This window comes from Culicoides brevitarsis, chromosome 2 (assembly GCF_036172545.1).
Source record: "Culicoides brevitarsis isolate CSIRO-B50_1 chromosome 2, AGI_CSIRO_Cbre_v1, whole genome shotgun sequence".
Classification (NCBI taxonomy): domain Eukaryota; kingdom Metazoa; phylum Arthropoda; class Insecta; order Diptera; family Ceratopogonidae; genus Culicoides; species Culicoides brevitarsis.
This window is the reverse complement of record NC_087086.1, coordinates 40,911,979-40,926,631: the sequence shown is the minus strand read 5'-3', so window position 1 is coordinate 40,926,631 and position 14,653 is coordinate 40,911,979. Positions and strand designations below refer to the sequence as shown.

The 14,653-nt window shown below is 28.0% G+C and overlaps 2 protein-coding genes across 3 annotated transcripts in view; one reads left to right on the top strand and one right to left on the bottom strand.

The window, feature by feature from the left end:
- The window catches only part of LOC134831492 (membralin), a 36,327-nt gene extending 24,092 nt beyond the window's left edge, over positions 1–12,235 (bottom strand). Inside the window, exons 1-7 of the mRNA XM_063845227.1 lie at positions 12,099–12,235; positions 11,500–11,852; positions 11,357–11,439; positions 10,419–11,297; positions 10,269–10,362; positions 10,155–10,212; positions 8,383–8,466 (exon numbers count right to left, since the gene is read on the bottom strand). Coding sequence (XP_063701297.1) covers positions 8,383–8,466; positions 10,155–10,212; positions 10,269–10,362; positions 10,419–11,297; positions 11,357–11,439; positions 11,500–11,601 — 1,300 coding nt within the window. The 5' untranslated portion in view covers positions 11,602–11,852; positions 12,099–12,235. The remainder of the gene's footprint in view (positions 1–8,382; positions 8,467–10,154; positions 10,213–10,268; positions 10,363–10,418; positions 11,298–11,356; positions 11,440–11,499; positions 11,853–12,098) is intronic.
- Positions 12,236–12,541: 306 nt separating this feature from the next.
- LOC134831222 (uncharacterized) lies at positions 12,542–14,339 on the top strand. 2 transcript variants are annotated; one of them, XM_063844896.1, is made up of 2 exons: positions 12,542–12,757; positions 12,821–14,339. In XM_063844896.1, the coding sequence occupies exons 1-2, from the start codon at positions 12,584–12,586 to the stop codon at positions 14,234–14,236; spliced, it is 1,590 nt and encodes a 529-aa protein (XP_063700966.1). In that variant the 5' UTR covers positions 12,542–12,583; the 3' UTR covers positions 14,237–14,339. The 2 variants fall into 2 exon arrangements, with proteins under 2 accessions (XP_063700966.1, XP_063700965.1); XM_063844895.1 differs by having other exon boundaries at positions 12,812–14,339.
- Positions 14,340–14,653: the final 314 nt, after the last annotated feature.

The following is a 14,653-nucleotide window of genomic DNA, read 5'->3' as shown; positions in this document are numbered from 1 at the left end:
CACTATTTATTTATTTTTTTTTAAATTTTAATGATTTAATCGCAATTGTTTTTATTTTTTTTTTTTTAACTAAACAACAAATTGTTGTCTCGGATTCTGTCTATCAATTACCTCGCAATAAAAATCTCAAATTACCAAACTGAGCTGGCTAATTATCGTCATTATTAATTATAAGCGCCAAAAAAGCCCAATTTTAAAATAAAATGCCCACAAAATTAATATTTTGTTATATAATGATTATTATTATTATATAAAATTTCCCCAAAAATGTTTTTTTTTGTCATGTCAATCACGCGAATATATTATGACAAAAATTGTGAGTTTGTGTGTGGCGATGATGAAATGAACACAATTTCATATTTGATTAGGTAACAAAATATGTATCGTTTTGTGGCTTATTTTGTGTATCCATGTCAGTTGCGGAAAATTTCGTTGAAGCAAATGGTAATTAATGTTTTGTGTGTGAGTTTCGGCAGAGCAAAATAATAAAAATCTTGTCTCTTTAAAGTCGATGGTTGACAGGAAAAATTACGTATTCCAAGCAGATCTCAAGAGAAGTGTTTGTGTGTGTGACGAAAATTAGACGAAGGTGATGCGTGATGGGGTTGAATTATGTGTTTAATTGATAAACAATACACTTCATTAGCTTTTGTGGCAGCTTTGACATGTCGTCGTCGTCGGTTCGTGCTGCGTTTCTGTGTTTAATGTTATTATTATGATTATTTATGTGGGAGTTAAGACAAAATCAATCCAAAAAGCTTACCCATTAAAATAAATCCTTAAATGAAATACAGACAGAACGTTAAAATTTATAATTGGATTACGATATTCCGGAATAAAATAAAGTTAATGTTGGAGTCTGTCATTTTAGGCAAGTGCAAAAGATCAAAATCCGTTTTAATGACTGTGCGCTGCATTGCTCTTTAATTTGTCGTGCATGCCATTTATGGATGGAAGGTAATGTTGGATGACTCTGAGATGAGAAATCGGTTCAAACTTCCAAAAATTCAAAAAAATTTCATAATTGATCAAAAATGAGGCAAATTTCTTAAAGAAAAATGTAAGTTTTGTCACAATTTTTTGAGAAAAATTAAAAATTTATGATTTTTTTTTCTATTTTAGATCATTTTCGTGCATATTTTAATTTTTTTTTTAAATTTTGATTTAATTTAATTTAATTTTAATTTTATTTTAATTTAATTTAATTTTAATTTAATTTTAATTTAATTTTAATTTAATTTTAATTTAATTTTAATTTAATTTTAATTTAATTTTAATTTAATTTTAATTTAATTTTAATTTAATTTTAATTTAATTTTAATTTAATTTTAATTTAATTTTAATTTAATTTTAATTTAATTTTAATTTAATTTTAATTTAATTTTAATTTAATTTTAATTTAATTTTAATTTAATTTTAATTTTTAATTTTAATTTAATTTTAATTTAATTTTAATTTAATTTTAATTTAATTTTAATTTAATTTTAATTTTAATTTTAATTTAATTTTAATTTAATTTTAATTTAATTTTAATTTAATTTTAATTTAATTTTAATTTAATTTTAATTTAATTTTAATTTAATTTTAATTTAATTTTAATTTAATTTTAATTTAATTTTAATTTAATTTTAATTTAATTTTAATTTAATTTTAATTTAATTTTAATTTAATTTTAATTTTAATTTTAATTTAATTTTAATTAAATTTTAATTTAATTTTAATTTAAATTTTTAATTAATTTTAATTTAATTTAATTTTAATAAATTAATTTTAATTTTTTTTAAATTTAATTTTAATTTAATTTTAATTTAATTTTTAATTTAATTTAAAATTAATTTTAATTCAATTTTAGTTTAATTTTAATTCAATTTTAATTTAATTTTAATTCAATTTTAATTTAATTTTAATTCAATTTTAATTTAATTTTAATTTTTTGATGAATTTTATATGTTTTTAGATCCAAAGATGTCAACAAATTTTTAAAAAAAGGGAATTTTTGTGAAATTTGAGAGATTTTGACCCATCATGCCAACCAACTCACACAATTTGATTTTATTCCTCGATGGTTATTGTTTTTATACACATTTCTCGTCTCGACACACCGAACTGCAGATTTAATGCTTAAAAAGAGGCATTATCTTTATAGAACTTTTAATTGCAGCATAACAGGAATTAATTGCAGGAGTTTTTGGGTTGAAGTTCATACAACGAGAGAAAGATAAGCACTTGAAATTGCTCGAAATTTATAACTTAATCTTTTGTGGTCTCCTCCTTTTTGCCTTCCTACGTCTCGTTTCGACTTCCCACGAACATCAAAAATGTATCAAAAGAACATTCTCGTGCGTCGTTTCCAATTACATTCGAATTCTCGAGCCATTTCAAAAGACATTTTTTACTCGCCTCGTGCGACGTGTGAAGAAAATTCTCAAATCTGGATTAAATTTCATCGTTTTCATGCACGAGTATCACATTCGTCGTCCATTTCACATGAACTCACACTCGAAACGTGCACGGAAAGTTATGAATTATGACAAATTTCTACGTTGTCGGCATCAAAGTGTAAAGTCTTGCATATCAAATTTTAATTTACATCCCCCCATTACGTAAATTTTACATGAAATGAGTGAAAATTGAAACTGGCATGGCACAAATTTAATCATTACAATCATAAAAAATTGATGCCAAATATTTGATTTTATTTGTTCGCAATTTTTGACTAATTTTCAATGCGATTTAATATTTGAATGAAATGAAAACCAAAACAACGCCCGCACACTCACACAAATATTAGCTAATAATTAACTTGCCGTCGAACTTTCTGCGATATTTTGTTCAATTTATTATTATTATCATCATCAAATAACAAAACAACAAAAATGCCTTTGTTTCGTTGGAAATTTTTCGCTGTGTAATGGAACAAACAAATTAAGGATCAATTATTATTAAAATTTATAGAGGAAAATTCATTTGAAAAAATATTTTTAAGCGCTTTAATTTAAGAGAATTATTTAAAAAAGCAATTTTGAATGGTAAAAAAAATAAATTTGAAGTAAATATTTATAAAATTTACAAAAATATTTATTAAAATTTATTAAATATTATTTTTTAAATATTTTTAATTTTTTTTTATTAAATGACTTGATGCAAAAAAAAAATTAAATATTAAAAATAAAAAATAATTATTATTAAATATTTTTAAAAAAAATTATTTATTAAATAATATTTATTTAAAATTATTATTATTATTATTAAATATTATTTAATAATAATATTTTTTAAAATATTTAATTAATAATATTTATTTTTTTTTGCTTACTATCAAAACACTAAATAAAAAATTTAAAGATAATTTTTAAAAAATATATATTTAATTTAAAAAATATTATTTTTAAAAATATAAAAAAAAAATTATTTATTTTTTTTCTTGAAAAAATATATTTTCCTTAATTTTATTAATTAAAAAATAATTTAAAATTTCTTAAGATTTTTTCTTAAATTTTCTGATTTTTTTTATTTTATTACCTATTTTTTTTTTGAATAATTTTAATTTTTTATTTAATTTATGATTTTTCTTTAAGAATAAAAAGAGATCAAAAATTTTTCTTTTTCCACAAAAAAATGTCTTATTTATCTAACCTAATTTATAAAAACTATTAAAGAGTCTCCCATCGCACTCGAACAACAAAAAAAGGTCAAAGCAACAAAATATGCACGCAATTCTTCAAACGAAAAAAAAACTAAAGGATCTCCCCAACGGACATTGCCGAAACCGTATCTAGATTTATTAATATGATTTTTCCGTTTTTCATATTTTTTTGTGCTCTCTTATATTATTTTTATTATTATTACAATGAATGAACCTTGTGAACATCATCATCATCATCGGAGGAATCAGATTTTATTATATCGTCTCATATGCACACATTATTATATAAAATATTGGAAATTTGATATATTTTTGTGATATATTACTATGGATACTATGCATGGGAAGCAGTAGTAGCAAACTGAATAACAACATTTTGTGTGTTTTTCTTCGTATTTTTTTTTTTGCTGCCTCCCAGTTTTTTTTCCTCTCATCCTCTTTGTCGTGCCTGTTGCTTGTGTTGTTATTATTATTTGTGATCAATTCATATGATACAATTTTTCTTATTTTTTTGTGAATATTTTTTTTTTGTGTTGCCGGGCTGGAACAACGTCATTTGCGAAAAGTAGGAACATATGTTTGTACAAATAATAAAATTCAATAAACAAATAACAATAATAGTTCTATTATTATTGGGCTGTTTCCGACGTGCACACACAAAGTACACGTAGCGAGAGAAAAAAGCAACGAGGACTCGATATTTTTTAACAAATTTACATTTATTGAGTTATTACTTTGAAAATAACGGAGATGTTAAACTTTGGGACTTTTTAATTATTTTGATTTTAAGATATTTTCAGTTTTTCAAAATTCTCAGTTTTTACAAATTTTATCATAAAAAGTTGTCAGTTTTCATTTAAAATTACTTTTTATTTAATTTTTGATCATTTTATAAAAGTTAGGCCAAAAACTGACAAAGCAAAAAATCTTTCAGCTCTCATTTAATGACTCAGATTTCACAAATTTCATCATAAAAAGCTGTCAGTTTTCATTTAAAAATACTTTTTATTTGTTTAAGGATCATTTTTTAAAAGTTAGGCCAAAAACTGACATCTTCAGCTGTTAATATAGCTCTCAGTTTTTCAAGTTTTTAATAGAAAAAGTTTTAAATCAAATTTTCTACATAAAAATCATAAAACTGACAATCTTCAAAGGTTAAAATTTGAACTTAAATCAAACTTTTTTCAGCTCTTAAAACTAACAAAGCCCTAAATTCAAATTTTAACAAAAAAAAAAATCGAACCAAAGTTGAACATCCACGTTCTCCAAAGTCCCATTGAATTTTTTTCTACTGAATTTATGGATTTTAATACGATTTTTTTCTCTCTCTCTCTCCGCAAATATGTTGTATTGAGTACCACGACTACAAAAATAATTCGCAGAAAAAACTCCTGTTTGTTAAATTTATTTATAAGCCCCATTTTTTTCGTCGTCGACACATGCATTGAATTCGTACCATGAAAAAAAAATGAATTTTATGAAGTGGTACAATTATTTTATTTATATTGCTTCAAAAAGAATCGCTTTGAAAAAAATATATTTTTTTGTGTGTGTACCTTCATATGTATGTAACAACATATTATTTTCTTTTTGTCAACATTTTTTTTTAAATACTTTATAATTTTTCAAATTCATCGCGCATTTAAGAGGTATCATCCATCGCCTCGCATTTTTTTTTTGCACAGCAAACATTTTCCAATCAATTAATTTGTTTGAATTGAACGAAAAAAAAATAAGGCAGGTAGCTGAGAGGCAAATTGGCAACCAATTATCATCAAATATAAAGTCTCGAACGACAAAAAAATTACTCGAAGGCTTTTTTGTAAGTCTTCTTCGATGATTGCTTTACGATTTTTTTTTCGATTTGAATAAAAATTGCAATTTCAAAGGAAAGTTGCCAATCATCTTCGTGGAATGTTGCAGCGATTGACAAGATAAATTCTTAATTCAGACAAGAAGACTTTTAAAGTTCACGGAAGTGGCAAAGGAGGAAAAATTTCTCTCGTAAAAGTCATTCGTGTAACTTTTTATTTATTTATTTATTTATTAACGACGAGGCACGGGAAATGCATCATCAGGCATAAAATCCAGTTAAATTATTTTTCTTATCCTTCATCGCTGCTGCCGCTTTGTGAATGAAGATTTTTAAAACCTGATAGATGCGAATGCGAGACACGATGATGCATTAACAATTTAATTTTTTTTCAAAGGCAGGTAATATGCAAGCAGCTTTCCGTCAGTTATTTTTCATAAATAATAAATAAAATTTGTTTAAAAAAATATAAAAAATACACAGAAGCGAGATGAATTATTAAAGGATTCGCATGTTTTTTTGTTGAAACACACGTTGTTACAAAGGAAAAATGGTCCCAATACACAAAAGAAGCATAATAAGATAAGTTGACTTGTTGTTTTTTTCCATAATTTTATTTTTTTTTATCTTTTTTTCATGCACAAAGGCGAGTCGAGTCATCATTATGAATGCAAGGAAGAATTTTTTTATGGCGATGATGTCGGGAGATAATGATTTGTTGGGCGATTTGATCATTACGCTGCACGAAATTTGAGCAAATAATGAATTTTTTTAAGGAAATGACAACCTTGGACAAGGATTAATAATTTTAATCATCTTCGTTCGTCCAAAAATAATCTCTTAATTAATCCAGAAGCCAAAGACTTTCCAAATTCTGCCATCAAAATGCATTTTCGTCCCAAAAAAGGTGTTTGTGGTTTGTTAAAATGTGTTAAAAGACGAATGCAAGTCAATAAATTGATAAAATTAAAGCTTTGCTGAACATAATCCAGCAATTGTTGTAAACCATGTGATTAAAATTAACAAGAAAGTCAATAATAATTTTGCATGTTTAGAGTAAGATAAGAAACAATTGAAGGAAAGGCTCTTTTGTTAATCAAATTTATGAAATTATGAACCAATAGAGAAGATTTTAGTGAAACAATAGAGAAATTTTCGAGTAAAAGTGTCTTAAGTTACTAAATTTTGACGAAAAATCATAAATTTTGAATATTAAAGGCTTTTAATTTTTTTTTTTTTTTTTTTTTTTGATTAAAAGTAAGAAGAAATTTTAAAATTTTCTTCAAATATTTCCAAATTTCTCTCAAAAATAAAAAAATTAAAAATTTTGTCTCAAAATTAAAAAAAAAAAATCTGTTAAAAAAAAAATATTAAAAAATTCCAAAATTTCTCTTAAAAAAATTAGAAAATTTCTCTCATTGAAAAACAAAAAATTTTCTCAAAATTAAAAAAACTCTCAAAAAAAATATTTTAAAAAATTTCTAAAAATTTCTTTAAAAAAAATTAGAAAATTTCTCTCAATAAAAAAATTTTAAATAATTTCTCTGAAAAAAAAAAAATTTTTCTCCAAAAATTTTTGTTTACAATTTCGAAAATGTTTCTAAAAAAAATTAGAAAATTTCTTTCATTAAAAAATAAAAAGTTTTTAAAAAATTTTGAAAATTTTTCTAAAAAAATGAGAAAAAAAATCTTATTGAAAAATAAAAATAATTGTAAATTTCTCTCAAAAAATTTTCTTAAAATTTATTTTTATTTTTATTTAAAAAATTATTTTTAATAAAATTTTTTAATTAATAATAAAAAAAAATGTTCATAAAATTACTTAAATTTTTTTTTTAACATGAAAAATTTTTTTTTCAATCCAAAAATTTTACAAAAAAATATTTTTTTAAAAACAATAAATTTTAATTGCTTATATCATACAAATATCGAATTCAGTTGACACTTGTGACACATTTTTGTAGGTAATAAAGAGATATCAAAAAGATAAAGGTCCTTATCACACACAAAAATGCCAATTTCGATCAAACACTTTGCTGATTAAATGTCAATTGTCAACTTTTTAATAAAATTATTATCAATTGAACACTTTCCGAGTGTGTGTCTTGTACTGAAATTCAAAGCAAAGTTAATTATTTCACTCAACGTGTCATCGTCTCTGATTGAAAAGACACACAATACATGCCTGCAGGACATTTAAAAAGCATCACCGATATATTTTAATGAGTCTCAACTCTTTTGATGTCTTTGTTTGCTAAGTTTTTAATGACGACTATCACCGTAAAACGATTATTTACCTCCTTTGAAGCGACTTTTTCTCTTTTTCACACACACATAATTGGTCAGAAAATTCTCGATACCTTGTCATTTAGTGTCTAATTTCGACATCTCTCACTTAATTAAGCAAATGTTAAATTAAATTTTCCCTTAATTAGTATTCTCCTCCGAAATTGCATTTCTCGGTGTCACGTGCGCGGAAGACGACAAAAGACACAAATTGCAATTTGGTTTCTGCCGAAATGCATTTTATTGAATAATAATTTGATGATAAGCTTCTTTCAGTGTTTCAGAATCAAAAAAAAAAAAAAAAAATCACGAGTAATAAATAAAAATGATTTTTATGATAATATTATTGCATTGGCGCGCAAAAAATCCACTCCATTGTTATTAATCGGATTAAAATCCGTAATGGGATTGATGGCGACAGGCGTGTGGACTAATAAAAGCTTCATTTTTCACGCACATTACACACGAGAGAAAAAAAAAGAATCAAAAAATCATCAAACGGAATTATCAATTTTTAATTGTTGTAAGCCGAAAAAACGGCAGGAATTTTATTTTTAATTCCTCACAGCAAAAAATCATATTTTTTGTAAATAACAAGGCGTCTCCATCGAAAAAAAAAAATTTAAAAGGTACTTACCCACTAAAGCCAAAATAACGGTCAACAAGGGAGCGGCGGGAAATCTCACGGAAATGTTCATCTCCAACATGCTCAGTAAGTCAACTAAAAAAAAAAAAATTTTTTTAAAAAATTTTCAATAAAACACAAACAATTAGCTGTAATTAGTCAAAGAAAGAAGTTTTTTCGTAAATTTATTTTAAAAAGCTTTCATCCCGTGCGACGACGAGACTTTGTCAATTAAAAACGATTTTATCTCGTTTGTAAATTACTTTTTTTTTCGTTTTAGGGACATTCAACTATAATCCAAGTAGGCGCTCGCCTTGGAGAGGAACGAAGACTAAACTGATGACTAATGTTCTCTTAATTGGCGTAATGATAAATAACGAGAGAGAAATGGCGGCCGTCGAGAAATTCCAAAGTTCAGTCAAGTGTGATTGCACAAATTGCAAGAAACGAGCTAATTATGTTTTAGCGTGAGTTTATCGGAGAAACACAAACACACAAAAAACAAAAAATGGAAGCTAGAAGAGTTTTTACAATAACAGGCGTTGGATATTTTGTATGGCGAGAACAAAACAAGAGTAATATCAATTATAATTTACGCTAATTGCATCATCGTTATAGTTTTAAAAGTATTTTGTGTTGTGTTTTTATTTGTTTTTGCTTCGGTAAGGCACGTCATGCGGGACAGGTGAACATGGAAAATGATAACGGGAAACGTTTTTTACTGAAAATTTACATGAGCGCATTTTAAATTTTAAAAAAAAAAATTTTTTTATGTTTAATATTATTTAAATATTGAAATTTAAAAAAAAAATTTTTAAAAATTTATTTTTTAAAATAATTATTTTTTTTAAATATAAAATTTTTTAAAATAATTATTTTTTAAATATTTAATTTTTTAAAATAATTATTTTTTTAAAATATTTAATTTTTTAAAATAATTATTTTTTTAAAATATTTAATTAATTTTTTTAAATATTTAATTATTTTTTTTAAATATTTAATTTTTTAAAATAATTATTTTTTTTTTTAATATTTAATTTTTTTAAATATTTAATTTTTTTTAAAATAAAAAAAATCAATTTTAATATAATTTTTCATATTAAATAACTTTATGGATCATTAAAAAGTATCTTGTGACAAATTTTTAAAAAAAATTAACATTTTAGGTTCTCATTAAGAATTAAAATTTTGAATTTCAAGTCATGCTAAGACAAATTTTCAACTTTTTGAACTAAAATCCATCAAAATTTGACCGACACTTTGTAAAAAACTCAAAACGAGCATTTTTCATGTCCATCCAATCGCAAAAGGAAGCAAAAAACAGTAAGAGACAAACAATTATAATTGCTTATTGCTTAGAGATGGCACACGAGAAGCGTGAGCAACTGTTGCTGCAATTAAAATAAAGTTTTTTTTGCTCCTCGAGGGCATGTGCGTCACTTAATTAGCTCAAATTTCCAACAAAATTGATCTTTTTCTATCAATTTGAGTAAAATTTCCTCAATTTTTACATCAAAACTTTCAAAAAATCATTTTATATTTAAAATTTTCGCATAAAAATTAAAAATTTCAACATTTTTCAGGATTCAAGTTACATCTCCGACGCTAAAAAAAATGGATTCATTAAAAACGAATTGAAAAACTGCACGTTCGCGTTGTAATTTATGGCGCACAGACAAAAAACCCACACAACAACACGAAAAACAATATTTTTAAAGACATTTATAAGTCATCTATTTTGATGAAACAATTTTTTTGCGTTCACTCGTGTGAATGAGACTTACCTATGAACACGAAAATTTGATGATGTGAGTAACGGAGAAGCATTGAGATGGAAATTGTCTAAAAAAAGTAATTAAAATTATTTCATGGACTAATTTTTGTTGTTTTTGACTTACGAAGAGAATCATGATGAAAAAAGCTGCTGGATACGATCCGCGAGCCATCCACCACATTGATACGAAACGATAATGTTCGCCCGTGATGACATTTCTACAAGAAAAAAAAATTAATTTTTCGATTTTTTCAGGTTTAAAATTTTTTTTTACCTCAAATATCCTTGATTATCTTCCTGTTCGGCGAGAACTTTCACAGAAGCCATCAGTAAATCGTCGTATCCCAAGAATTCGTGCAACACAAATCGACTAAATGCATCGCCAAAGCACTTGTCTTGCTGCGGATCGAGCGTTACAACGTGCACGGGTATGTTAAGTCGCTGTCTCGTTGCTGCTGAAAGTCTTAAAAACCCGTATTCCAAGGAATATTCAACGACATATTGATCATCGCTCCATACGGCGTTCGCAATTTTCTCCATTTCGGGTACTTTTGACTTCAGACTCGCTTCTGAGTCGTATTTTTCCTCAAATTTGACACTTCTTTCAAGAGATTCGTTCTTGTAGATTGTCGTAATCTCCTCATCTTCAACAGAATCATTCGTCGTTGCCAAAAAGGGGTTCGATAACTTTTTTGTCGCACTCGTCGCATGAAAATCCGTACTTTTTACCAACACATCCGACGACTGATTGACATCGCGTTGCACGAAAGTCGTCGAAAACAGTTCTCCCGAGTCGCTGTGACTCTTATTTGCCAGAATTTCTTGATTTATGGGCGATTCGTCGCGCGTATCTTCATTCAGTTGGTACGGATTTTGCTCGTGCGGCAACGTCGTCGACGGATCAATGCTCACTAAACCGCCTTTATTCGTATTTCGGAGAATTGTCAACTCATTTTCCGTCGAAGGGGCTTTCCCGTTCTGACTATTTCGTAAAATCTCGACACGAAGAATGCCATCACGAGGCCATTCGTTTTTGATGTGATCTAAACAAGTAGCGGGCGTTTGTGAAAATGTGATGTGAATGTAGACGAGGATGAAAAAGGCTCCTACTGCCTTTAATAGCATTATTAATTCAATTGCACGACGAACGGGTCTAAAAAAAATTTTTTTTTTTTTAAGATTTTTTATTAAAAATTGATGAAATTAACTCACTTGGGCACCAAACGAGCATATTGTAACGCAGATTTGAAGAACAGCGCATGAAAAAGTCGATCCCGAACGTTCATTAGTGGATTCTGAAAACAAAAACAAAGAAAAATTAAAGAATTTTAGCGAAAAATCATGAAATTACGCACTTGATTCGGTCGATTTCTGTTGACATTGATCAACGGCACACCTGGTTGCGGATTATTTTCGGGATTGACGCCCTGCGGAAGCGGATTCTGTGGCTCTGCCATGCTCCGAGCTGTTTTATCGATACCAAGGTCACTTCAAATGTAGTTGTATGTGCAATGTCGCTCAATTTCTGGGACAATTTCACGACTTTTTTCGCCGACGACGATCAATAATGGAAACAAATTGATTAAAAATTCTACCTATTGCATATTAATTTCACAACTACTGCTGCTTTATGCATTATCAGTTACTTCTCTTGCTTTGTTGACGTATTTTTTCTCTTTTTTTTCCTTTATTGAGGTGTGTGTGGTTACTATGATATCGTAATGAGAAAAAAAAAGAAAAAATTAGAGCAATTTATCATCAAAAATTCATGAAAAATTAGGAAAAATCAAATTTTTCAAAGATTTTACATGAAAAATCTTTAAAAAAGGCTTAAAAATCGAATAATGACATCGAAATCCGAGCCTTTAGGAGAAAAATATTGGAAAATTTATTTTTTACCTTTTGTGAAAAGTAAAAAAAATCAAATTTCAGCAAAGACGAGGTCAAAACTCACCAAAACTGTTGTGTTTGTAAGTAGCTGAACCGTGTGTTGCGTAAATGAGATCAAAATCTCCCTGATTTCTTGCCACAAAGGTCCAAAAAGGTCTCAATTTTGGGTCAGAAGTTAGTCAATGTTTACAAAAATTTTCGACTGGCGACATCGGCGACATTTTTCAGTCGCCCTTCTTCGAAAAATCGTCCGTTGATGCCTTTGTGATCATAAGCGAAACTTTCAAGGTAAGAAAATTTAAGAAATTGTATCTCAAAATAATTTTTTTCTCCCGAATTCGTTACAGGAAACAGAAAAAAGCAGCTAAATAGAGGCAAAAAAGTTCAAAATTGATACTGAAAATCGCCTTTTTGCTAATTCTACCATTTCCCATGTCACAATTTAAAATTTTTCACGACCCAAGACAAATTTCCAATTGTGACATGGGCAATTCATACCAAAACAAACAACAATTTTCCTTGACGCCGCGGAAAAATCAGGGAAAAAGCATGGTAAACTACCATCTCGTCGATCAAGCAGCAGTAGGCGGCAAAAATATCGTCTTGAAAAAACTTCGCAACAACTTGGGACGCGACGAATTGGGCGAAGAAATCATTCAGCATCGCGAAAAGCTTGGAGAACTCATTATCGAAGGCGATCATGTGGATATCGTCGATTTTGAGGTAAAAATTGCATCATTTCCACACTTTTCCTTTACATTAAACTAAAAAATCTAGCATTCACAGTTTTACGGTCCCATCAAGATGTTCATCAACTTACAACCCGTCACTGTGCAAAACAGCGAATTGCGTGTCGGAGACTTGCTTGGAGTTGGAAATGCCGTAAATGTCGAGGAATATCGCCAAATGGGCGGCGAAGCTTACAACAAAACTCGATTATTCAAATTGGAGGAATATCAACCCGAAGATGGGGGATGCATTTCTTCTGACGAAGAAAATGAAGATATTTTTCAAGCTGACACAGATTCGTGTCCGAGTGCCTGTGACGAGGCGAGAATTAACGATCTCGATGAAATTGACAATTTAGATTTAAATGCAGATCGCAAGACACCCGAAAAAGTTCAAGTTACCTCAAATTTACCAAATGTTGAAAATGACTCTGATGCGTCAAATTCTGGATCTGAAACCATCGAAATTGACGATGATGATGACTTTTGTGCGTCTCCCGAACAAATTGACGCCGAATATAAAGGAGATCCGTACAACAGTGATTCGTTGGATGAAATTCTGCCGGATTCCTTTCGACGACAAGGAGAAATTCCGGAAGAAAATGTGATTGATCTCATTAGTGACGAAGAAATTTTCAATGAAGAAGGTCCTGAATCGGGTATCGGGGAGTCAAGTTCTGATCCGCGATCTGGTTCGAGATCCCCCGAAGGCGAAGATTTACTTACCATCCAAAGTGACATGCAAAATCCGCAATTTTGTAGAGTAGATTTGGCTGAATACGGTATTGGGTCGTGTTTGACGCCGCCTTCTTCGCGTGATGGATCCATGAGTCACGACGAAGTGCCTGAAAAACAAGAAATTCCAAAGAAGAAACAAAAACGCAGCAAGTTAAAGAGACCTTCGCGAGACTCGAACAGCGCAGATGACTCCAATGACGAAGATAAAAGTGATAAAAATTCGAGAAAACGTCCTAAATTCAAAAAACACGAAGAAACTGCTGGATTGACATCATCTTCAGACGAACAAAAGACTTCCGATAAAGAACCCGTCGAACAACCAAACGCTTCGCCTCGCATCGATCCATACCGTTACTCGGCAGCTCATCAAATTGCCCGCAAAGCTTTGTACACGGAACCAAGTGAAAGTCCCTACAGAAGCTACAAAGGATACAAAGCGCCTCCAATTATCCCAAAGCCGCAGAAAAAACCGCCGCCAAGTATTAAACAAATGGAACAAAGTACCAAAGGTCGCTTTGGGCCACAGAAATGCACGAAAACTGTGGCTCAAATGCGCGAAGAACGTGCCAAAATTCAATCGATGCTTCAAGAAAAAGCTGCATCGACATCGACAACGCCAAAAGTGAAAATTAGCGAAACTTCACGGAATGATCGCATATTGCAAGAAATGTTGAATACTCCGTCGACTTCGAAGCAACAACCAAAGGAGCCGCAACCAGGTCCAAGTCGATTGTAACTTCTCTCGAATGTTTGCCATTCCATGTGCCTTCCTGACTTATGTTAATTAAATAAGACTTTTTTGTACTTTTTTCATACGAAAAATAAATAAGTTTTGATAAAATTGGTAAATTTTTTCTTTTAAAAATTAAATTTTAATTTTATTTTTTTATTAAAATTTCAATAGAAAAAAAAAAAGAGAAAAAAAAAATCTAAAAATCGAACCTTTTCAAACCCAAAAAAATGAAAAAAAAAAAATTGATTAATTTTTAAAAATTAATTAAAATTTTTAATTTAAAAAAAAATAATTTGGAAAAATTATAAAAATTTCAATTTTAAAAAATTAATTAAAAAATTTATTTTAAAAAAATAATTAACATTTCTATATTAAAAAAAAATTAATTAAAATTTTTTGTTTTAAAAAATAATGAAAATT

Excerpts from the sequence above, each read along its gene's own strand:
- LOC134831222 (XM_063844895.1), top strand. The coding sequence starts at position 12,584 with ATGGTAAACTACCATCTCGTCGATCAAGCAGCAGTAGGCGGCAAAAAT. Across the intron at positions 12,758-12,811 it reads TGGATATCGTCGATTTTGAG|CATTCACAGTTTTACGGTCC; the intron begins GTAAAAATTGCA and ends TAAAAAATCTAG.